General features: G+C 35.1%; 1 protein-coding gene across 1 annotated transcript in view; it reads left to right on the plus strand.

Moving 5' to 3' along the window:
- The first annotated feature begins 241 nt into the window (after positions 1–241).
- Positions 242–25,529, plus strand: part of CCDC73 (coiled-coil domain containing 73) — a 107,095-nt gene continuing 81,807 nt past the window's right edge. Inside the window, exons 1-2 of the mRNA XM_041722780.1 lie at positions 242–379; positions 21,866–21,937. Of these exons, the coding sequence (XP_041578714.1) occupies positions 242–379; positions 21,866–21,937 (210 nt within the window). The remainder of the gene's footprint in view (positions 380–21,865; positions 21,938–25,529) is intronic.

Consider the following 25,529-nt stretch of genomic DNA (forward strand, 5'->3'; position numbering starts at 1 on the left):
TGGAGGTACTAAGGTAACAGAAAAAGCTTCATGGACAGAGAAATTGGATGGATCATCGTTGCTAAGTGTTGTGTGTATCAAGATCCAGAATAGGAGTGATGACAAAAATTCAGTGTTAAACCTGGAGGATTATGGGATACAGGTTGTTATATTTTTGTGGTAATTCTGCTGTTACTGAAAAACCTAGATAAATGATTTTTTCATTTAAAACATTTTTATATTATAGGAAATAAATGTTAATATGGAGAATGATTTTAAGAGTGATTCATCATCCTCTACCTTTGCTCTTCAAAGTTCTTCGGAGACCATGTTTTCTATTCAGCTATTGGATTTCAAAACAAGTTTACTGGAAGCATTAGAAGAGTTACGTATGAGAAGGGTAAGCTCACTTTTAAAATCCTTTTTTAAGTTAGGGAACTTGATCTTGTCCAGCCATTTGGTTTAAGGAAAAAAAAGATAAAACAAAATAACTTCTTATTTTGAAAGTAGAAATATAGAAGTATAGTCCAGATAATGAAGTAAAAGAGAAAAGGACAGATTTAGTCATTATCACAGAAGGGAAAAGAAGAATTTATAAAGCAGAAAGTAAAATGGATTTTTAGATTGTTAAATACTCTGTAAGTCAGATAGTATTTACGGAGTGCCCAGGAGTGCATAGGTATTGCTATAGCTGACACTCTGGCTTATTTAAAAAAGAGCTGCTCTTCAGGAGGTTATATTTTTGTTAAAGGCTATGAGATAAGTGTCTATGAATGATTAAGTAATGAAACAGGACAATACATTAAGTGACAAAATAAATTTATGTAGTGAGTATTCTGATTCAAAGAATAAACTAAAAAAAAAAAAAAAAAAACAAAGAATAAACTAATAACTCTTGAGGTAATTAGAAAGGAAATAGCCTGGGGCAGCCCAGGTGGCTCAGTGGCTTAGTGCCTGCCTTCAGCCTGGGACATGATCCTGGAGTTCTGGGATTGAGTCCCACGTCAGGCTCCCTGCATGGAGCCTGCTTCTCCCTCTGCCTGCTGTGTCTCTGCCTCTCTCTCTCTCTCTCTGTGTCTCTCATGAATAAATAAATAAAATCTTAAAAAAAAAAACACTGCAGAATTATAAACAGTTCTATTTTAAAAAAAAAAGGAAATAGCTCTATAAAATTGTTTTTTTAATTTGTTTTTTAAGGTTTTATTTATTTATTTGAGAGAGACACAAAGAGTGAGAGAGAGAGAGAGAGAGAGAGAGAGATGGAGTGAGGTGATGGGTAGAGAGTGAAGCAGACTCCCGCTGAGCAGGGAGCCCCGATGTGAGACTTGATCCTGGAACTCCAGGATCATGACCTGAGTCAAGGGCAGACACCCAACCGACTGAGCCACCCAGACACACTAAATTCATTTTTTAAAATATTTTATTTATTTGAGAGAGAGAGAAGAGGGAAAGAGAGATAGAGCAAGCAAGAGGAGCAGAGAGGGACAAGCAGGGAACATGATATGGAGCTCAATCCAATGACCCGAGCTGAAATCAAGAGTCAGACACTTGGGGCAGCCCAGGTGGCTCAGAGGTTTAGTACTGCCTTCACCCCGGGGCAATGATCCTAGAGACCTGGGATCAAGTCCCATGTTGGGCTCCCTGCATGGAGCCTGCTACTCCCTCTGCTTGTGTCTCTGCCTCTCTCTGTGTGTGTCTCTCATGAATAAATAAAATCTTTTTTAAAAAAAAAAAAAGACCTGAGGTAGATGCTTAACTGAGCTACCCAGACACCCCCTGCTTTAAAAACAAAAAAAAAAAAAAGACACTTAACTGACTGAGCCACCCATGTGCCCCTATATAAAATTATAAAAGTTGTTTCAGCAGAACTCTATTGTTCAAAATCCCTTAAAAACATTTCATTTCTGAGATTGTGGGTCTAAATTTGAAGTGTATGTTGTCAGTTCTTTGTAAGATAGATAGATTGGGGTTGGTATGATTATGGAGAGAAGAAAATAAACTATAAAACTTCTGCAATGATGGAGATGGGATCATTAGGATTTATATATAACTGTGAAGATAGAACAGAAGAGACAAGAAGGAAATCAGTAGAATTTGGTGATTTCCTGAAAATGAGCTGTGAGAAAAAAGATCTGAAACCACATTTTTATTATGTGAATCTTGTTCTAGGATTTAAAAATATTGAAATTTGTTATAATAAGAACATTTAATTACTGCAGTGTTCATCCTATATAAAGGTATTTATTATCTGTATATTAAAAGCATATTTAATAAAGAAATCCTGCTAAAAAAGGATATGTTGGATAAGCATTAAAAAATAATTTTTGTAAGAATAGCTTAAGGTGGTATCTTTTCTAAGTTAAATCAAGTTTAGGTAACTATTTAGAATTTCATATTCTCTATGTTCTAAGCATTATATTTAATCTTGTTTATATTTCCAACTTAAAAAATACATTTCCTTTGAAAATCTTTTGAAAGTTTCAGGGTAGCAAGAGGAAATGTGTTTTTAATAATTAAATGCAGACACATATATACTACTTTTAATAATAATCTTTACTGAAAGAAGACTTTATTCTTAAGAAGGGGAAAAATTCTCCCTTTTATTGGAAAAGGAGATGTATTGATTTTCACATTTACTGTGGTGGTAACACTATATCCCTATTGTGGGATTTTAATTTTTCCCCCTTATTTTATTAGGAAAAATGAAAAAATACGCAGTTGTTGAAAAAATTTCATGGTAAACATGTATATACCCACTGTGGTGAGTAGAAAAAATGGCATCCCAGTGATCTCCAAATCTTAATTCTGCATCTTTGAATATGTTACCTTACATGGCAAAAGGGATTTTGCCGTGGTGTCTGGATGGCTCAGTTTAAAGAAACTCTTGGCCCAGGTCATGATCTCAGGGTTGTGGGATCGATTCCCACCTTAGGCTCTGTAGTGGGCATGGAGCCTGCTTGGTATTCTCTCCTTCTCCTCTGTCCTTCCCCCACTCACTCTCCCTCTCTTAAATAAATACATCTTTTTTAAAAAGGGGATTTTGCAGATGTGATAAAGTTATGAATTTTGAGAAGAGGAATTGTGCTGGATTATTCAGAGGGCCCAACATATTTATGAGGGTTTAGAATCAGAAGGAAGCAGGATAATATCAGAGAAAAAGATGTGATGACAGAAGTAGGGGGCATGGTGAGAGAGAGATTTGAAGATGTTGTGTTGCTGCCTTTGAAGATAGCAGAAGCAAGTCACAAGTCAAGGAATGCAGGTGGAAGCTGAAAGAGGCAAGGAATTTTTCTCTGGAGACTTCAGAGGGTATGCAGCCCAGACAACATCTTGATTTTAGTTAAGAACATATCAGACTTCTGACCTCCCAAACTGTAATAGAATAACTTTGAGTTTTAAGCCAACAAATTGGTTATAATTTTTTACAGCAGCAATGGAAACTAATATACCCACCACCCAGATTCTGTACTTGATCTCGTATATATCCATATAACATTGGTCCTATTTCTTTGATACATTTCCATGCTGGTTTGAAATTAGTATACTTCAGTATGCATATCATTAACTAAAGTTCAATATTTATGTATTTTTCTTTTAATAGAAAATGTACATACAGTTGACCTTTGGACAACATGGGCTTGAACTGCCTAAGTACACTTATATGAGGATTTTTTTGGGTAAATATAGAATAATACTGTAAACACATCTTCTCTTATGATTTTCTTAACATTTTCTTTTCTCTAGCTAATTTTATTGTAAAAATACAGTGTATATAATACATGTGACATACAATATATGTATTAATCAACTGTTTATGTTACTGGTAAGGCTTCTGGTCAACAGTAAGCTATTAGTGGTTAAGTTTTTGGAGAGTCAAAAGTTATATACAGATTTTTGACTGTGCTGGGAGTTGGTGCCCCTAACCTTCAGGTTGTTCAGAGGTCAACTATACAATGAAATGTATAGTTCCTAAGTGCACCATTTCATGAGTTTTAACAAATGCCTGTAACTGTCTCATCCAAATCCTTGTTAAGATATAGAACATTACTAACTCCCCCAGAAAGTTCCTTCATGTCCTTACTCACTTATTCCTCATCCTTATGTATCCAGAGGTAACCATTGTTCCAGTTTTTTTCACTAGGGATTAGTGTATTGCTGTTCTGGAAATTCATATAAATAGAATCATTACACTATATGTTCTTTGTATAAGTTTTCTTTTACTCAGCATGATATTTTTGAGATTAATTTGTTATTTTACATATCAGTAGTTTTTTTCCTTTTTATGATTGAGTACTAGTCTGTTACATAAATCCGTAACACAATTTGTCCATCCTAGTGATGGACGCCTTGCTGGTTTCCACTTGGTGGCTCTTATGAATAAAGCTGCATGAATATTTTTGTACAAAATGTTGGGCAGACATGTAGGACACGGCTAAGCAGGAAAAGATGTTATTTGGGAACTATTTAAGAGATACTGATTACCTCACATGCCCTTCCTGCTGTCCTGAATCTTCACTGAAAATTTTTAATATTTCCCTTTGGTAGTCTGTGAAGAGATATTTTTATTTAGCATTTTTTTAAAAAGAAAAAGGTAAAAAAATAAAAAGGAAAAAAGGAAAAAGAAAAAGGTTGAGATCCAATCAAAAGTAATAATTATATTTAATTTATAAAGTTAAAAATGTAGAACTAAAATACTGGACTACAATTACTGATATGCTTGGATGGAATTGATTCTTAGGTCCTTGTATTGTTCAGGAAGTAACATATTGACCAACTATAGACTTTGTTTAGTTATGTAGGCATATTAAAATTTTCAGAGTAATCAGTAAGTGAATAGAAATAGGTTTGTATCATTCCAAATAGTGGAGAGAAAATATGCAATCATAATAAAGCTACAAATAGCCATAAAGAAAGAGTAATTTTAGATTTCAGCTGTCTCTGAAGTTTTATCCTGATAAAAAATACTGATGCTGTCTTCTTTGTATTCCAGAAGTTGGCCCAGCTAATCTCCATTTTTCTAACAAGTTTTAACACTGAAAGTTCTGTTCATGGTAAACTCAAGGCTTTCTTTTCTCTTTTATTTATCCCCTCCTCTTGCCTCACCAGAAAATGTCTTTGTTTTGCCATGGATTTGTAGGTTACCATTTTTTTTCTGTCAGAATTTTGAAGAGATTTTGTTGAATTCTTTTGTTGCAGTTGAGAAGTTTGATATTCATTTAATTGTCCCTCTGTAGGTAATCCATCATTTCTTTCTATTTGCTCGCTGGAGTTTCTTTTTATCTTTAATGGTTTGTAGTTTTAATGAGTCTGTATGAGAATTTATTTACATTTCTTGAGACTAATTTTGGTTCCTGAATCTTAGGAAAATTTTCAGCTGTCATCTTTTTGAGTATTGCCTCTCTCTTATTTCTTCTATTATCTTCTATCTGGAATTCCCATTAGATAGCATATTAGACCATGTCATTTTATCTTTTATGATGCTTTTTTTAAAAAATATTTTATTTATTTATTCATGAGAGACACAGAGAGAGAGAGAGAGAGAGAGAGAGAGAGAGAGGCAGAGACACAGGCAGAGGGAGAAGCAGGCTCCATGCAAGGAGCCCGAGGTGGGACTCGATCCCGGGTCTCCAGAATCGCGCCCTGGGCTGAAGGCGGCGCTAAACCACTGAGCCACCCAGGCTGCCCATCTTTTATGATTCTTAACTCTTTTCTAAGAGTTTTTTTTTTCTTCTCTATTGCACTCTGGGTGTTTCATTTTGTTGTATTTGCTGTTCTTTTGCACTCTGGGTGTTTGCTTCTCTATTGCACTCTGAGTGTTTCGTTTTGTTGTTTCCTAATTGTCTCTTCAAATGTTTTTACTTGCTACCTAACTTGCTTAGAGTTTTAAATTTCAGTGATTAAATTTTTCATTTCTGTAGTTTCTTCAAAGAATCTGCTATGGTCTGAATGTTTGTGTCCCTCCAAAATTCAAATGTTGAAACCTGATATCCAGGGTGATGATATTAGGAGGTTGGGTCTTTGGGAGGTGATTAAGTCATGAGGGATAGAGCCCTCATAAATGGGATTAGCACCGTAACAGAGCTTCCTAGCCCCATATGCAATGTGAGGTTATGAACTGGGGAGCATTTGTCACCAGAAATAGAATCTGACCGTGTGGGCACCCTGATCTTAGACTTCCAGTCTCTAAAACTGTGAGAAATTAATTTCTGTTATTTGTAGGCTGCCTAGTGTGTGGTATTTTGTTATAGAAGACTGAACAGATTAAGACAGTATCTAAAAATTTAATGAAATATCAATCAAAACCCAGGAGGATGTTTTTCAGAATTTTGCAGGATGATTCTAAGGTTATATCTATAAGAAAAATGTATAGGGGCGCCCAACACAGTATTTGATCTCATGAGCCTGAGATCATGACCGAGTGAAAAATCAAGAGTTGGATGCTTAACTGACTGAGCTACCCAGGCTCTCTTTAGTATACTATAATTTATTTATTTTTATTTTTTAAAGATTTATTTATTTATTTATGATAGACATAGAGAGAGAGAGAGAGGGGCAGAGACACAGGAGGAGGGAGAAGCAGGCTCCATGCCGGGAGCCCGACGCAGGACTCCATCCTGGGACTCTAGGATTGCGCCCTGGGCCAAAGGCAGGCACCAAACTGCTGAGTCACCCAGGGATGCCCAGTATACTATAATTTAAAACATCAGATACATTGGGAATTAAAGTATTATTTTTTTTTGTGAAAAACCTATTCAGATAATTTGAACAGTGCTTGTCTCATTCTTGCATGTCACTTACAATATGGAGTTAGCATTATTTCTCTGCCTTTACAACTATAATACTCTTGTTCAAGTTTGGATAAGCTTCCCACCGTTTATCCATTGCATTTTCAATGTTGTCAGATAACTTTGAGAACTCCTTCAGTGTGCTATTTTTGCTAACATTACTAATTCTGGGACATCTTCATCCTTTTGATCACAATCATTTTACTTCTATAATCACTTTTTGTTAAATTGATGTTTATCTTCTTTCTATTCTTCTGGCTGCATTTCCAGTCTCTCAAATGACAGCAGTGTAAATATTCTTATGGTCACCTTTTTTTTTTTTTTTAAATCTGATTTTTATTCCAATTTTGGAAAACTATATAATTTAGATGAATATACAATGATGTATGAAATAATAATAACAAAGGCTTCTAAAGAAGCACATTTATTTATTTTATTTTTAAATATTTTATTTTTAAATATTTTATTTATTCATGATAGACATAGGGAGAAAGAGAGAGGCAGAGACTCAGGCAGAGGGAGAAGCAGGTTCCATGCCGGGAGCCCGACGCGGGACTCGATCCCGGGACTCCAGGATTGTGCCCTGCCTGGGCAAGAGGCAGGCGCTAAACCACTGAGCCACCCAGGGATCCCCTAGAGAAGCACATTTAAGCTTAAGAAAAATTCCACAGATTGTTGACATGTTTTCTACATTCAAATTTGAATATTTTCACATGAAATACTTAAAGTTGATTATAAAATGAAATTTAGAAGCACAAAAATGGGAATCAGCTCAAGTATCAGGTAGTCTTTATTAATAAGACTCAAGTCAGGCAGCCCAGGTGGCTCAGCGCTTTAGCACCACCTTCAGCCCAGGGCGTGGTCCTGGAGATCAAGTCCCAAGTAGGGCTCCCTGTGTGGAGCCTGCTTCTCCCTCTGCCTGTGTCTCTGCCTGTCTTTCTCTGTGTCTCTCATGAATAAATAAATAAAATCTTAAAAAAAAATAAGATGTCAAAATAAAAAATAGATATATTGAATTTTGTGTCTACTAAAATTAAAGGAGCATGAAAATATGTATTGCAAACTGGCCAGTTGACCAGAGGAATTTTCTAAAGAAACCTCTTCATGGTGAACTAAAAGATAAATAAAATGTTAATTTTTAAAAGGTTTACAACTGTCTTCTTTTGGAGAATAAATGACATTAATTTAAATTTTTATTGTATGAACTGGATTGACACATCTAGCTTTATTTAAAAAAATTATTGGGCAGCCCCAGTGGCTTAGCGGTTTAGCGCTAAATTTGTGCAATTACTCATGATACTGTACCATAGTAACTGAAATTTGAACCATGTCGTTAGGTAACTGGTGGTGTTTATCCAAACAAGGTAACTGAAATTCGTGTTTATTGAAATCGTGAGGACTGCTTGTATATTGTTAAATGAAAAACGCAAGTTGTTTTTTTAAAGAATTAAAGTATCACTTGCCATCAGGGAAATACAAATCAAAACCACAATGAGATACCACCTCACACCAGTGAGAATGGGGAAAATTAACAAGGCAGGAAACCACAAATGTTGGAGAGGATGCAGAGAAAAGGGAACCCTCTTACACTGTTGGTGGGAATGTGAAATGGTGCAGCCACTCTGGAAAACTGTGTGGAGGTTCCTCAAAGAGTTAAAAATAGACCTGCCCTACAACCCAGCAATTGCACTGTTGGGGATTTACCCCAAAGATACAGATGCAATGAAACGCCGGGACACCTGCACCCTGATGTTTATAGCAGCAATGTCCACAATAGCCAAACTGTGGAAGGAGTCTTGGTGTCCATCGAAAGATGAATGGATAAAGAAGATGTGGTTAATGTATATAATGGAATGTTACTCAGCCATTAGAAACGATGAATACCCACCATTTACTTCAAAGTGGATGGAACTGGACGGTATTATGCTGAGTGAAATGAGTCGATTGGAGAAGGACAAACATTATATGTTCTCATTCATTTAGGGAATATAAATAATAGTGAAAGGGAATAGAAGGGAAGGAAGAAGAAATGGGTAGGAAATATCAGAGAGGGAGACAGAACATAAAGACTCCTAACTCTGGGAAATGAACTAGGGGTGGTGGAAGGGGAGGAGGGAGGGGGGTGGGGGTGAATGGGTGACGGGCACTGAGGTGGGCACTTGACGGGATGAGCACTGGGTGTTATTCTGTATGTTGGCAAATTGAACACCAGTAAAAAATAAATTTATTATTAAAAAAAAATTAAAGTAAATGTATAGTCAAAAAAAGCAGTTCTGGAAGGATATATATTACATCATTAGCTATGGTTATTTCAGAAGAGTAAAGTTCTTTGTAGTATTCTTGTACCTGTTCTGTAAATTTGAGGATGTTTTATAGTCAAATATTTAACATAAAGTATTTGGTATACCAAGAAATACTATATAAATCAACACCAATATAAAAACCAGACAATAGAAACAGTATATGATTTGGATATTGGATTTTAAACAGAAAGGGGGCACGCCCCGGGTGGCTCAGCGGTTTAGCGTCGCCTTCAGCCCAGGGGCCTGATCCTGGAGACCCAGGATCGAGTCCCACGTCAGGCTCCCTGCATGGAGCCTGCTTCTCCCTCTGCCTGTGTCTCTGCCTCTCTCTCTCTCTCTGTGTATCTCATGAATAAATAAATAAAATCTTAAAAAAAATAAATGGGGCATTTTAAATAGAAAATGATATTTAATATTATAATTAATACATTGAAGAAATTAGAAAATTGAGAAAATAGGGGAAGAGATGGAAAATTTTCTCTGAGACTTCAAACTTAAAATAATCAAGTGGAAATTCTGGAAGTAAAATATACAGTACCCCACCCTCCCCATTAAGAACTCCCTAGATGTAACAGCTGCTTAAAAGCAGAAGACAGAATTAGAGAACTAACAGTAGAAAATATCCAAAAGATAAAGTGCCACCTACAGATTAAAGGAACTCTGCAAAATCCAAGTGTGATGAATACAAAGGAAATCACACTGAGATGCATCAGAGAAGGACTACTGAAAAACCAAATGGAAAGTCCTAAAAGCAGCTAGTGTGGAAAAGATCCATCAAAGGCACATACAATTGATGGTGGAGTTCTCAGGAATAATTATTCAGCCCCAAAGACAATGCAGTGACACTTTAAAGTACTAAAAGAATAACTACCGGTCTAGAATTCTATTCTCTTAAAATATCCTCAAAAATAAAGGTGTGAATCTGAATTTTTAAATGAAATTTTTTAAGAAAGAAAGAAAGAAGAAAGAAAGAAAAGAAAAGAAAAGAAAGAAAGAAAGAAAGAAAGAAAGAAAGAAAGAAAGAAAGAAAGAAAGAAAGAAAAAGAGGGGATCCCTGGGTGGCTCAGCGGTTTGGTGCCTGCCTTTGGCCCAGGGCGCGATCCTGGAGTCCTGGGATCCAGTCCCGCGTTGGGCTCCCGGCATGGAGCCTGCTTCTCCCTCTGCCTGTGTCTCTGCCTCTCTCTCCCTCTCTATGTCTATCATGAATAAATACATCTTTAAAAAAACAAAATAAAACAACAACAAAAAAAAACAAAAACAGAAAGAAAGAAATAAGGCAGGGCAGCCCGGTGGCTCAGCGGTTTAGCGCCTGCCTTCAGCCCAGGGCGTGATCCTGGAGAACCGAGATCAAGTCCCACGTCGGGCTCCCTGCATGGAGCCTGCTTCTCCTTCTGCCTGTGTCTCTGCCTCTCTCGCTCGCTCTCTCTCTGTGTGTCTATCATGAATAAATAAATAAATAAATCTTTAAAAATATAATAAAATCTAAAAAAAAAAAAAAAAAAAAGAAAGAAGCCAGATCCAGGTACATTTATATGACATTCTGGAAGAGACAAAGCTATAGGGATGGAAAACAAATCAGTGATTGCCAGGTTTGATAGGCATTGACTATAAATGGAATGTGTAAGAGAATTTTTGGGAGTGATAGACCATTCTGTATGGTAAAGTAGTTGGAACATTACTCCACATGTTTGTCAAAGCCCATAAAACTACACCACAAACAGTGAACTATGAAGTATGTAAAAATTCAGTCAGGATTCAGAAGAATTCCAAAATGGAATACACACTGTGAAAATATACGTAACTGTTTCACTAACATAATGACATCACTTCAGTGAAAGAAATGAGTAGGAAGAGAAGTTGACTTAAGTAACTTTGGAAAACAGCATTTAACGAGATACTGTAAGGATAACACCAAAAAAGTGCATAAACACTCTTTAGTTGGTGAATTTGTTTCTCATGGGAATAAGGCTGAAACTATACGTATGCTAGGGTTGAACAAATAAGCAAAAATTGTGGATAATGAGAGCTAGGTAGAATGTTTTTCTCTGTTGAAGGAAGTTACAAATAAGCTAGACTGAGCTCTGTGGTCCTAGATTTGAGTTGGAGATACCACTATGAACTCATGATTTCATTATATGCATATAGACAGATATAAAAATACAGATGTATGTACATGAATTAGTATATTCTAGCTGCTGAAAAGGCCTAGAAATAGTGACACCACAGTATCAGCAACCATTTACAGTGCCCAGATCTTGGTTCTAAATATCTTATCTAAAAAGAAAAAAAAAAATCTTATTTAATAAAAGAAACCAGGACTTCTTGGAGAAATGGCTTATTCCAGGGTTGGACATCTTGTAGTCCTGGATAGTAAGGAGGAACAACATGTAAAAGGATACAGAAGCCAGCCTGAAAGAGCTCTTCATGGACAAAGCTGCAACAATTTGAGCAACAAAATAAGTAACTACAGTATTGGATTATAACCCAAAGAATATTGGATCCATTATTTCCTACTGATAGAAATAAATGATTGGGGGAGACAGAACGAAGAAGAGAACTAGAAAATTACCCTTAGAACATTAGAGTAATAATTGCTGCAGGCAAGATCCACTGCTGATTGCTAACATTAGTGGAAGAAACTTATAGGTGAAACAGAATAGTTGTATAACAGTTCCTCCTCAAATTATTTGGTAAGTTACTGTGTTTTGTTTTTTAAATTGAACTATAATTAACATGCAGTGTTATATTAGTTTCAAGTATACAACATATTGATTCAACAGTCTTATACATTACCCATTGCTCACCATAATCAATGTAGTTCATGTTTGTCACCATACTATGTTTTTACAGTATTATTGACTGTCTTCCTTATGCTGTAATTTTCAGGTGCATGATGACTTATTTTATAACTGGAAGTTTAATACCTCTTAATTCCTTTTATCTATTTTACCTATCCCTCCCCACTTTCCCTCTGGCAAACACCAGTTTGTTTTGTGTATTCAAGAGTCTGTTTCTTTGTTCAAAGAATTCTTGTTTTTAGATTCCACAAGTAAGTGAAATTGTATAGCATTTGTCTTTTTGTATCTGAATTATTTGACTTAGCATAATACCCATCCGTGTTGTCCCAAATGGCAAGATCTCATTCTTTTGAATGGCTGAGTAATATTCCATTGTAAATACATATTACATCTTCATGATCCATGTATTAGTGGGCGTTTGGGTTGCTTCTATATCTTGGCTATTATGAATAATGATGCAATAAATATAGTGGTGCATCATCTTTTTGAATTAATGTTTTAGTTTCCTTTAGGTAAATGTCCAGTAGTGGAATTACTAGATTTTACAGCATTACTATTTTTAATTTTTTGAGGAATCTCCTTACTGTTTAGGATAGTGGCTGCACCAGTTTACATTTCCACCAGTGGTGCACAAGTGTTCTTTTTCTCCATATCCTCACCAAAACTTGTTATTTCTTATCTTTTTGATTCTAGACATTCTGACAAGTGTAAAGTAATACCTCATTGTGGTTTGGGTTTGTATTTCTCTGATGATTAATGATGTTGAGCATCTTCTCATGTATCTGTTGGTCATCTCCCTGTTGTCTTTTTTTTTTTAATTTTTTTATTTATTTATGATAGTCACAGAGAGAGAGAGAGAGAGAGAGAGAGAGAGAGAGAGGCAGAGACACAGGCAGAGGGAGAAGCAGGCTCCATGCACCGGGAGCCCGACGTGGGATTCGATCCCGGGTCTCAAGGATCGCGCCCTGGGCCAAAGGCAGGCGCTAAAACGCTGCGCCACCCAGGGATCCCTCCCTGTTGTCTTTGAAATGATGTCTGTTCAGGTCTTCTGTTCATTTTCAATTAAATTATTTTTTTTGGTGTTGAGGTATATACTTTCTTTTTTTTTTAATTGAAGCATAGTTGACACACAGTGTTGTGTTAGTTTCAGGTGTACAACATAGTGATTTGACAAGTTTACCTTATGCTGTGCTCATCACAAATGTATTATGCATTTGTCACCATGGAACATTGTATAAGTTCTTTATTTTAGATATTATCTCCTCGTCAGATATATCATTTGCAGATATCTTCTCTCATTCAGGAGGTTACCTTTAGCATTGTTGATTGTTTCCTTCACTATGCAAAAGCTTTTTATTTTATTATAGTCCCAGTAATTTATTTTGCTTTATTCCTTTGCCTGAGGAGACATATCTAGAAAAATGTTGCTAAAGCCAAAATTGAAGGCCAATTACTGTTTGTATTTTCTTGTTTCAAGTCTCACGTTTAGATCTTTAATCCATTTTGAGTTAATTTTTGTGTATGGTATTAGAAAGTGGTCCAGTTTCATTCTTTTGTATGTAGCTGTCCAATTTTCTCAACACCATTTGTAGAAGAGACTGTCCTTTCCCCATTGTACATTCTTTCCTCCTCTGTTGTAGATTAATTGACCATAAATATCCCTAGGTTTATTTCTAGGCTCTCTGTTCTGTTGTATTGGACTGTGTATCTGTTTTTGTGCCAGTACCATACTATTTTGATTCCTACAGCTTTGTAGTATATCTTGAAACCTGGGATTGCAATACTGCCAGCTTTGTTCTTTCTCAAGATTGCTTTGGCTATTCATAGGTTTTTGTGGTTCCATAAAAATTTTAGTATTATTTTTTCTAGTTCTATGAAAAATGCTATTGGTATTTTGATAGGGATTGCATTGAATCTGTAGGTTCCTTTGAGTACTATGGACACTTTATCAGTTTTAATTCTTCCAGTCCATGAGCACCTAGTATCTCTCCATTTATTTTTGTTATATTCAGTTTTTTTCATTAACATTTTATAGTTTTCTTAGTATAGGCCTTTTACTTCCGTGGTTAAATTTATTTTTCACTGTTTATGATTTTTGGTACAATTGTAAATGGGGTTTTCTTAATTTCTCTTTCTGCTGCTTCATTATTAGTGTACAGAAGTGCAATGAATTTCTGTAGATTTATTTTGTATCCTGTAGCCTTACTGAATTCATGTATCAGTTCTAGTAGTTTTTTGGTGGAGTCTTTCAGGTTTTCTGTAAATGTATCATGTCATCTACAAATAATGAGAGTTTTACTTCTTCCTTACCAATTTGGATGCCTTTTATTCCTTTTCATATCTAATGGCTATGGCTAGGACTTCCAGTACTATGTAGAATAAAAGTTGTGACAGTGGACATTTTTGTCTTGTTCCTGATCTTGGAGGAAAAGCTCTCAGTTTTTCACCATGGAGTATGATGTTAGCTGTGGGTTTTTCATATATGGCCTTTATTATGTTGAGGTACATTCCTTCTAAACTCACTGTTGAGAATTGTATCATGAATGGATGTTGTACATTGTTGAATGCTTTGCATCTATTGAGATGATTGTATAGTTTTTATCCTTTCTCTTGTTAATGTGTTGTACTGCATTGATTGTTTTGTGAGTATTGAACCACCCTTGCATCTCTGGAATAAATTCTACTTGGTCATGGTAATGATTTTTTAAATGTGTTGTTGGATTTGATTTGTTATTATGTTGTTGAGGATTTTTTGTATCTATATTCATCAGAGATACTGGCTTCTAGTTTTCTTTTTTTGTAGTGTTTTTGTCTAGTTTTGGTATCAGGGTAATGCTGACTTTGTATCATGAATTTAGAAGTTTTCCCTCCTATTTTTTGGAATAGTGAGAGAAGAGTTTTTTTTTAATTAATTAATTTTAGAGACACTAGAGAGAGCAGGAGTGGAGGGGGCAGTGGAAGAGGAAGGAGAGAATCCCAAGCAGACTCTGTGTGGAGCATGGAGCACAACAGAGGGCTTGATCTCACAACCCTGAGATCATGACCTGAGATGAAGTCAGATGCTTAACAGACTGAGCTATGCAGGTACCCGAGAGTTGTATTCTCTTTTTTTTTTTTTTTTAAGATTTTATTTATTTATTTATCATAGTCACAGAGAGAGAGAGGGGGGGGGCAGAGACACAGGCAGAGGGAGAAGCAGGCTCCATGCAGGGAGCCCGACGTGGGATTTGATCCCGGATCTCCAGGATCGCGCCCTGGGCCGAAGGCAGGCGCCAAACCGCTGCGCCACCCAGGGATCCCCCAGAGTTGTATTCTTAATGATCATTATTTTTTTCAGGATCATGAAATTGTAGAATTTTAGGGGTATAAGTGCTGAGATAGTTTGTAGTCCAGCCTAAAGCCCAGAGCTTTTAAGAGACTAGTACTCTGATGTCTCTAATCCTTGTCTAAAGCTCTTCCACTGGACTGACTAATGCAGTCAACATAAAATTTGGCCATAATATAAAGAGTTAGATAGTAAAGTTTTTTTAAAGAAGCAAAACACAATAGACAATAAAATAAAGTCAAAGAAACTTTCTTAATTCCACTGAACTACAGATTTAATATACTTAACTATGCTGTAATAAACAAAGTTACTCATTTTTTTCTGTATGGACCTAAATTGGTGATGATATTTTAAAGATATTTGTTTAAAATTAATGATCTTTGAATAAACAATCTGAGTCAACAGATAAATTTATATTGAATCCATAATATATGTTTTTTAGAAGTTAGACAACATTTCTGGTGATTCCCTTATCAGATTATATAATAACTGATTAGTAGGGATGAACCAATGGCAGAGGGGTCACAAATTCAATTTCCTTCAGGATTCAGGTAAGTTGGCATGTGATATGAATAGGATAGGAATTGTGTTGAACTGGAGAGCCTTTGTCTTCAGTTCAACTTACATTTGCCAGTCAGCTTCAAAAACTGTTGCCATTTAGAACAGTGAGTTCTGTATTATCAGTTCTTCCAGTTACTGAAGAGAAAATAGAAATCCAGACTTTAATATGAAATCTATTAGATTCTAAAAATAGGAAGTGGGTTGAAAGTTTTTAAACAAACAATATTTCTCAGCCAAATCATCTATACAGTGAGGATAAAAGAGCTCTACCACAAAACTTTCACTCTTAAAATATGTATTCATTTGATAACTTTTGAAAAACCACTACTCAGTCTTACCCTAAGAAAATTTGAAAATCAGTCATCACCTAATACTATATAAATTAATTACTATATTCTTACACATATATATTATGTATGATAAAATTATGAAGAAAAGTAGTATGGGAGTTCAGAAAAAAGATGCATTAATTTATTAACTATGTGAAGAGAAGGAAATTTTAGAATTTTAAATTAGCAATATATAAAAGCCAGGAAATTTGAGTATGCTAAAATAGCAATGATTTGCTAAGGAAATTGTGAAGGAAATATGTGGTAAATAACATTAAGCCTCATTTCAGTGCCCTATAAAATTAGTTATGCTATGAGTAGAATTATACCCCTTTATAATTATAATGATTTGTAGAATATATGTCTCTATACCACACGGAAAGCTGATAAAATGGGTGTTATCTGCAATGCTGAAAGGTAACATTATAACATATCTTTACTATTAGGATTTTAATTTAACTTCATGCTTTTATATTAAACATTACTATTTTTCTGTTGGAACTTTTCATTTCTATCTTTCATTAGTTCTTCAAGCAGCTTTCATAAGTTATTAATACAAATCCTTACTGTCAATGAGAAAAATATATTAAATTTGGTAAGAAAATCCCATCTGTAACTTCAATAAAGTATCCAAGAATATAGAACCTTAGAAGTGTTCATTTTTTATTATCTGCCTTAGGACTACAAGGATTTAAGTGTTTTTATAAAAACAATAAAAGAAGAGTAATTTGATGGTTTATTTACTCTTTATAACCTTTAGAAAGTGTCATGCTTTTTTTAAAGTGCTTGCTTCAGGCTGTAGTTTTACAAGATGTGCTGTGTATTGGTCAGGCCTCTTCAATTCTTGACCCTGAACAGATTTAGGGACATAGTACATATAGCAGGCACATGTCCAAGCAGCCAAAACTGTAACTGGGTACTTTTATTCTCCTTTTCAAACTCAAATCCACCTCCTACGAAATTGCCCAATTCAATTTCTCGTGTTGTCTAATAAAATACTAATCATTCTTTCAGATAGTTTCTTAGTTTGATTAGCTACAAAGTATTCAAGATAAATATCAGTAATATACATGAAATAGCCTAAAAAACCTCTTTTCTAAGTAGTATTTAAACTGTTTTCACATTTTTCAACTTAGTCTATTACAAAGATTTCTGAAATGGAAAAATATTCTAAGAAAATTTGTAGCAATTCTTAATTTGTTTTTCTATTCAAGAAATATTTCTAGTTGTTATTTTGAAATGTACCAAATATTCAGAATGTACTTGTATACTTAAAATAGGTAATATAATTTTGAATGTCTTTCTATCTTTTGTGGGATATGAAGATTAAATTCTGAGGTTTTTTTTTTTTTTTAATTCTGAGGGTTTTGAAGGAAAGAAGTGTATCATAGCAATCCATACTGTCCTACAGCACCCACAGTCTCCTAAAGATAATGAAATGATGTGTTTAAGAGACTCTAGAGACAGATCATCTAGGTTCAAATATTAGCTCTGCTGTTTAGTTGCTATGTGAGTTTAGGCAAGTTACTTATTCTCTTGCTAACTTAGTTTCCTCACCTGTAGAATAGTGATAATAAAAGTACTTACCTCAAAAAATTACACCTAGGATTAAGTTAATCAATACAGGAAAAGTACTTAGAAGAGTTTCTAAATCACAGTAAGATCTCAGAACCCATTTAAAAGAGAAGTGTATAACCAGGCCCACATGAAGAAAGCAGTGTCTTGCACATTTTCAATCCAACTGCTTTGGGAAGATATGTGTGTAATATGTACCCCGCTTCCAAGCAAATGTGTATATTTTTATTTTCTTTTTTAGTATGTTTTGACCATAGTTACGTATTTTGGAAGAGCTTATATTTTCTCCTCACTTTGTTAATTGCATAGCATACCCTGTTGGTATACATTCTCTTCCTTATTCCATATTAGAAGAACACTGACTGTGCCTAGGATCCACTTCTCATCAATGTGATTCAGGTAGATCCTTACTGATCTTAACTACACATAAAGGTCCAGTGTATTCCCCTTGCCAATGACTGACTTAGGATTGGGTATGTGGCCTGGTTATGGCCAATGAGAGATTACATGTGTTGGAAAGCTTCTGGAAAAAGTTTTGTTATTCTTTTATTAAGAGATTATACTTTTTTACCACAGTGTATTGCCCTTCCTGACCATAATGCCTGCAATTTAGGCAGCTAAGTGGTGAGAAGCCTAAAGAAAATAACTTAGATAATGGGAAAATGAAAAGATGGGCAGAACCATAGTCCTTGATACTGTTGAGCCACTGAAAATCAATGTTAGAAGTCATTGTCATGTGAGATAAATCCCATAAGCCATTGTGAGTTGGGGTTAGTTGTTGCTGCTTGCTGCTGAAAGCATTTTAAATGAGACAACTTTCATGAAAACCTATCTTTGAATACGTATTTGTGTAGAAGTCAAAGAACATGTAAGAGAGGCATAAAGAAAATATTTCAGAACAAAAACATGTATTTTATCTGTTAACATTCACTTTTTGATCTCTTCAAAACATTTCATTGTGAAAATTGTCAAACATACAGCAAAACTGAAAGAATTTGACAGTGAACACTCATGCACCATTAACATATTCCTGTACTTGCTTTATCACATATCCATCGATTTATCCCTCTTTCAGCTTCATTTTTGGTCATTTCAGAGTAAATTTCAGGCATTGGTGTACTTCCTTCTGAGTACTTCAGACTGCAAATCATTAAGTAGAGTTCAACATTTGTTTACAGCTTTTTATTTCTTAAATTAATATACAGTAAAAGGTACAAATCTTAGCTGTACATTTGATGAGAATCATAGATCCATAAGATATAAAGCCTTATCAAGATATAAAATGTTTCTGTCTATCCAGGCCAGTTCTACTCCCTCCCCAAGAGGCAACCACTCTTTTGATTTTTTTCCCATTGTCAATTAGTTTTTTTCTAACATTTCATATAAATGGAATCATGCAGTATGTACTCTTTTAGGTAAGGCTTCTGTCACTCAGCATACAGATCCATGTCTATCACTCAGCCTGTATGCTGATCCATGTCTGTTAAGTGTATACCTATGTATTTCATTTTCTCTGGAGTGATTATAAATTATGTTGTGTTTAAATTTTGTTTTCTGCATTTTTATTGTTAGTATATAGAAACATGATTATTTTGAGTGTTGATCTTGTATCCTGAGACTTTGCTGAACTCAATTATTAGGTTTGGGAAATTTTATATAGATTCCTTGGGGTTTTCTATGTAAACAATCAGGTCATGTACAAATAGAGACAATTTTCTTCTGATTTGTTTCCTTCCTTCTTTTTTTTCCCCCTTGTCTTTCTCTTTACTTTTCCTCTTTCCTTTTCTGTCTGTTCATCCATCCATCTATCCATCTAGGCTTTTATCTCCAAATGTGTTTAAGTATAGTGTTTTTATGAATGTTCTTTATCAAATTGAGATATTTCTCTTTATTCCAAAATGGCTGAGAGTTTTTATCATGAAAGAGTGTTGGGTTTTGTCAGTTGCCTTTTCTGTGTCAATTAATATGGTCATGTAATTTTTCTTCTTTAGCATATTGATATGTTGAGATACATCAACTTATCGACATTGAATTAGCCTTGTATATCGAATAAATTCTAGTTGGTCAAGGTGTAGAACGTTTCATATGTTGTTGGATTCTATTAGCTAATATGTTGTTGAGGATTTTTACATCAAAACTTGTGAGGGGTATTGGTCTTAGTTTCCTTTTTTTGTACTGTCTTTGTCTAATTTTGGTGTCACAATAAACAGGTCTTATGAGTTGGGATGTATTCCTCCTTCTTTTACTTATCTGGAAGAGAGTGTAAAAGTTATGTTAATTCTTTATATGTTTGGTAGAATTCCCTAGAGATGAAACCATTTGGGCCTGGACATTTATTTTTGGGGAGCTTTTTAAACTAGTGGCCATAGGGCTATTTAGATTGTCTATATTACCTCCAGTGAGCTTTGGTAGTTTGTAGTTTTGAAGAATTGGTCCATTTCTGTAAGTGGTCAAATTTATGAGCATAAACTTGTTTGTAGCATTCTCTTATTGACTTTTTAATGGCTGTGGTATCTTTGTACATGATTTCTTTTAGTTCTTAGAGCATATTTAAATTGTTTATGTAAAGTTTTTTCTAGTAAGCCCAGTGTCTGCACTTGCTCAAAGACAGTTCTTTTTAATTTTTTTGCTTGTGGAAGGATCACACTTTGTTTCTTTGTATGCTTTGTGTTTTTTGTTGGGAACTGGACATGGACATTTTGAATATGTGGCAACTCTGGAAATCAGATATTTTTCCTTTTTAGGGTTGCTGCTTGTTGTCATTGTTTAGTGACTTTTCCTAAATTTGTGAAGTCTGCTGTTTCTGTCATGTGTGGCCACTGAAATCATTGTGTTCTTAACTTAATGATTAGCTTAGTACTTTGTCAGAGATTTCCTTGAATACCTAGAGCCAAAAGAAACTAAAACAACTCCCAGGCTTTGCAGATGGGCTCTTTTTATGCATGTTGGGGCATACCTTTAACACTACAGGGTCTTTTCAAGTCTACCTGTTAAATTTTTCAACAGAAGGTTCAGATTTCCCTAGTGATACCTTGTATTTATGGTATAGGCTGATTCAGGAGTGTTGCATGATTTTAAACAAAATCAGAGGATTTTTCTAAATAACTGCTTCCTGCGTGGCTTTAGACCTTGTTCCTTGACTGTGAGTCTTCCCTTTGTGCTATCTCTGAGAGTCTTTGCAGCCCTCCCAGCTGATCTCCCTATTCTTTTTATTCAATACTAATTTGTCAGGTGGTGGCTGCAGGTGGAGGGAATAAGGGCATTCTCTGACTTTGTTAAATTTCAGTACTTACATGAAACTGTCTCAGGGTGAGGTCTTCACAAGAGTTCTAATCCCTCTTTTGTTTTTAATGCTAGGCCTACTGTATTCCTGCTGTTTTTCTGCTTCTTCCCCAGTGGTAGAGCTGTTATTTTAATTTCCTAGCTTGCTTCCAGTGCAGTGGCTTTCCACAGGAGTTCTCATGCTGTAGTTTTTATTGCTCCTTCCCCTATTGATGAGGCCCTTATTCAATAACTTAGGGGAGGTAAGGAAGACCAGTCTGTCTTGGTAGAGTTTTCAGTGGTGACTCGTGGTCCCCTTTCCCAGCTGTAGAGGGTTTCCACTAGTGTTCTTAAATACAGTTTTTTGTTGCCCTTTCCCTTACAGAGTAAGATTCTTGAGCTGTAAGGGAAATAGAGAAGATGGGTTGTGACTGCTCTTCTTTTCCCCAGCCAGTCCCGCAGGGGAAAGCTCAGATTGCTGAATTCTTCCTATCCTTCCTTGTAAGCACCCGATGGGCATCTGGAAGAAAAACCTGGTAAAAAGTATAAAGCCTCCTTATTTCTGCTGCCCCTGGGAATTCATATTCTTATACTAGTCCACATTCTGCGTTTAGCAATTGATTAAGAACTTCCAGCTGAGTTTTTTCATCAGCACTCAGTGGTTTATGTACCAGGTAAGCAAATGCTGTGGTTCTCTTCTCCCTGCAGGAGAGAGTTATCCAGAGTTTGGATTACTTGAATGATCTGATCTCAGTTCTCTGATGGGTTTGTCTATTTAATTTGCAGTTTGTTCAGATTTTTTCTTGTTGTAAAGCATGAGGGAATGCTTTTTTAATCTCTCTAGAAAGAGCCAAAATGGAAAGTTTCAAAATCTGTGCTCGCTTCGGCAGCACATATAGTGGAAAGATTTAAAATCCTGATTTTCCTAGCATTTTTCTTTTTGCTTTAGGAAGCAGAAACTCAATATGAAGAGCAGATTGGTAAAATTATTATGGAGATCCAAGAACTTAAATGGCAAAAGGTGAGTTTTTTAAAAAGATTTGTTTACAAGAGAGAGAGAGAGAGAGAGAGATAGAGAGAGAGCGCGCGCGAGTGCGCGCATGGGAAAGCACACTGAGTGGTGGGGGAGGGGTAGAGGGAAGAGAAACTCAAGCGGACCTTGCTGAGCTTGGAGCTGATGTGTGGCTTGTCTCACCACTCTGATATTATGACCTGAGCCAAAATCAAAGTCGGATGCTTAATGTACTGAGCCACTCAGGCACTTCAAAAGATATGTATTTTAATTTTTATTTCAGGTTAGACTTTTTAGCATCTATTTAAAGAAGTATTCTAACTTAATTGAAATTTGAATTTTTAAATTTCCTAAACATATTTGGGGATTGTATATTATTTTAAACAAAGTATTAAGAGAATTCTGACTAAAACTGTTTTTAATAACATTTGAGCCTCCAGAACCTTGAGAATGAAAAATTTTTTTCAGGCTTTTTGATAATAGTGCTGCAGACTACTATGATCTATTTAATACTTTAGAAACACAATATGTGTTATAATGGAGTCAGAATATCTTTTAAGAAGTAAAACCTCTTTATTTTCCCAGGCTGTTATTATATACCATAACCAAATATTTAAAAAAAAACTCAGTAGCAGAGGGACATCTGGTTGGCTTTGTCAGTAAACCTGTGACTCTTGATCCTGGTGTCATGAGTTCAAGCTCCATGTTGGGTGTCGAGCCCACTTAAAAAAAAAAACAAAAACAAAGACATAACCACCAGTATCATCAGATCTGAGTCTCTAGTCTTATTTATATGGAAGCATTTTTTGATAGTGCTTCACATGCCTTTCCACCAAAGTATCTTAATAGCTAAAAATTGAGATCTTAATTATTACGCCCCCCCCTTCACTATTTGGCAGTATTTAAACGGGAACTTGGAGGTAACATGTCAGAATTCATGTGACAGTGAATAGCTCAAACTAGAAATGATGGGAATTTTGAGACCAGACAGGCCCACAAGGTTGTGTAGAATATGGAAGTTAAACTAGAGCAGGATTTTATGAGACAGAGATCTCAAACCTCTCTGCACAAGGAAAAACCAGATAAACGCCAAGTACAAGCAGACTCCAAGCAAATTAAAAATGTAAAGCCATATCTGTTTTTGGATAGAGAGAGTCAACAGTATAAAGTTATCCAAATCCTTAAGTTAATCAGTATGTTTAATATAATCCAGTCCCAAGATGGTGTTTGCTGTTCCTAGACTGATTATAAGGTTTATGTGGAAATAAACATATCAGAGTGTCTGGGAAATTTTTGAAAAAGAACAGGATGAAATAGCTACACTAGATTCTTAAATATATTATAAACCATAGTAATTAAGGTAGCTTAGTATAGCATACGTGGATAGGTATTCCTTGAAACATAATAGAGTCTAGAAATAGATCCAAATCATAAGCTAAATTAATGAATGATAAAGGTGGGATTTTATTCTGATAAAATTCTAAAATTCTTTAACTTATTTGGAATTTTCATGTCCTTTTTGTGCTAAAGCAGTAAGTAGTTAAATGGAGTCAGTCTTAGAGCTCTCCTCATCTTTAGAACAACAAAATTTTGCCCATGTATTGAATAAAAGTAGAGTTACAGAGAAATTTAAGTTCCTTAAGGTTCCTCATTAAACCCCTGAGGCATAGCTGTCTAGGTAAATTGACTTTCCCAGGACTAAACAAACAGGTTACGCCATCTTGATTTGAAGGGACACTATAGAAAGCAGAACATGTGTATATATATATATATATAGTATATGTAGAGTCAGAAAGCATTGAAGATAAAATAGTATTTGGGCTCAGTCCACAAAGAATTAGGGCCATGCTTATTTTATTTATTTCTCTTGAACAGATCTTTATCTTCACCCATTGGGTTTCTTGACTGGGAAACAACAGTATTCAAAGACTGGTATAAAATGTGTTTCATTCTTTCTCTTTTATAGGCTTTTAGACTACTGGCTTTAGTTTTTAACTTCTGGTTTTAAAGATTTTATGTAAAGTTAGATAGAAGTTTGCTGCTAATATCAGTAAGACATTTTGTCCACGAAGAATGCACTTCATAGAGATCTTTATTTGGTTTGATTATACACAAAGGTAACAGTAAGTCAATATCTAAATTAGCTGTGATATGATTATAATAGAAAAATCCTCAGGGATCTAAAAGAAAAAAAAATCAGGGAAGAATTTAATTTTGCAGTTCTGTTTACATAGTAGATTCCTTTATCTTATGTTAATGGGTATCGTGTCATAAAGGAGAAAATAATATCTAACTTGAGGATCCAAGGATAACAACTGGAGGCTGAAACAGTGGAGGAATATCTCCGGGTTATTAGAGATATTCATTATCTGAGTAGCTCATTGACTGAGCAAGAGGTTATGTGATGATGGCAGGATATATGGTGTAAAAATATTTACAAAGTTCCTTTTAATATTTAGAGAAATTTCTCTTTGCAAGTGTGAGGATAAAATGGGAAGTTGGGTGCATGATTTGCCCTCAGAACATTATCATTGATTTGCCCACTTGGTTTTTTTTCCCCTTCACTTTTTTAGCTAGTTCAGGAAAGGTTTTCCCCAGTGCCTTTTCTGTTTATGATAAATATCTACAGATATTTACCAAGAGGCTCACTCCTTCAGTGCTTGATGACTGGGGTGGGAGCATTAAGTTGTTTTATCTGTAAGGCCTCCAGTTTATTCTGCTTTTGTTCTAAAGCTTTTTGAACATCTGCCTTTGGAGATCTAGCAATGGGGCTATTTCCCATTCCAGTTTTTGTTGCATATTACATCTATTTCCAGACTTAAGGCGTTTCACAAAAAGTAAGGAGAAAGCTAGAGGTCACATGTACAACAGAATGTACTCCTCAAAGAATCTATCCTGGAGGACTTCAATAAATTCTTTCCTTGTTTGCAGGCGTGGATTAGAGTCTAATTTATTTTCACAGAAAACTGGACAATAACCTCTGAAAGGTTTTGTCCAACATTTCTAGCTTTTCTAAACTTGTCTGGTTTCCTGGGCATTTTGTGATTTCCTAAGCATTTTGGGGATTTTCTCACTTTACTTTTTCCATTCAGTTTTTTTTTCATTTGGGAATGTGAACCATTGGTACAGATCTAGGAACTGGCAGTATTATTTTTTTTTAATTAGCTGTAGGAAATAAAATATTTTTTAAGTTTAATTTCTTTTTTAGTAATCTCTGTGCTTAGCACAGGGCTCAAACTCAGATCCTTAAGAACAAGAATCACATGCTCTTCTGACTGAGCCAGCCAGGTGCCCCAAGAATTTTTTTAAAGTAATTGCTAACTTCAGAAAAAATAAAAGCTGTGTTAGGTAGAAAGTAATTATGGTATATTATATGGCTGAACATTGAATAAAAATTGCATAGTCATAGTATAAATGCTGAAGATTGATTTAAGTCACAATTTTTATGTAACTCAGATTGTTAGATGATGGTTGTACAAGAAAGCCAAACTCCCAACTATCATAATAGGAAGTCAGATAAAATTTTTATTTTTTTTTTTTTTTTTTTAGATAAAATTTTTAAGTTGGTAAATCAGCACATATTTAGAAACATGGAGTCAAA

Source organism: Vulpes lagopus, chromosome 11 (genome assembly GCF_018345385.1).
Source record: "Vulpes lagopus strain Blue_001 chromosome 11, ASM1834538v1, whole genome shotgun sequence".
Classification (NCBI taxonomy): domain Eukaryota; kingdom Metazoa; phylum Chordata; class Mammalia; order Carnivora; family Canidae; genus Vulpes; species Vulpes lagopus.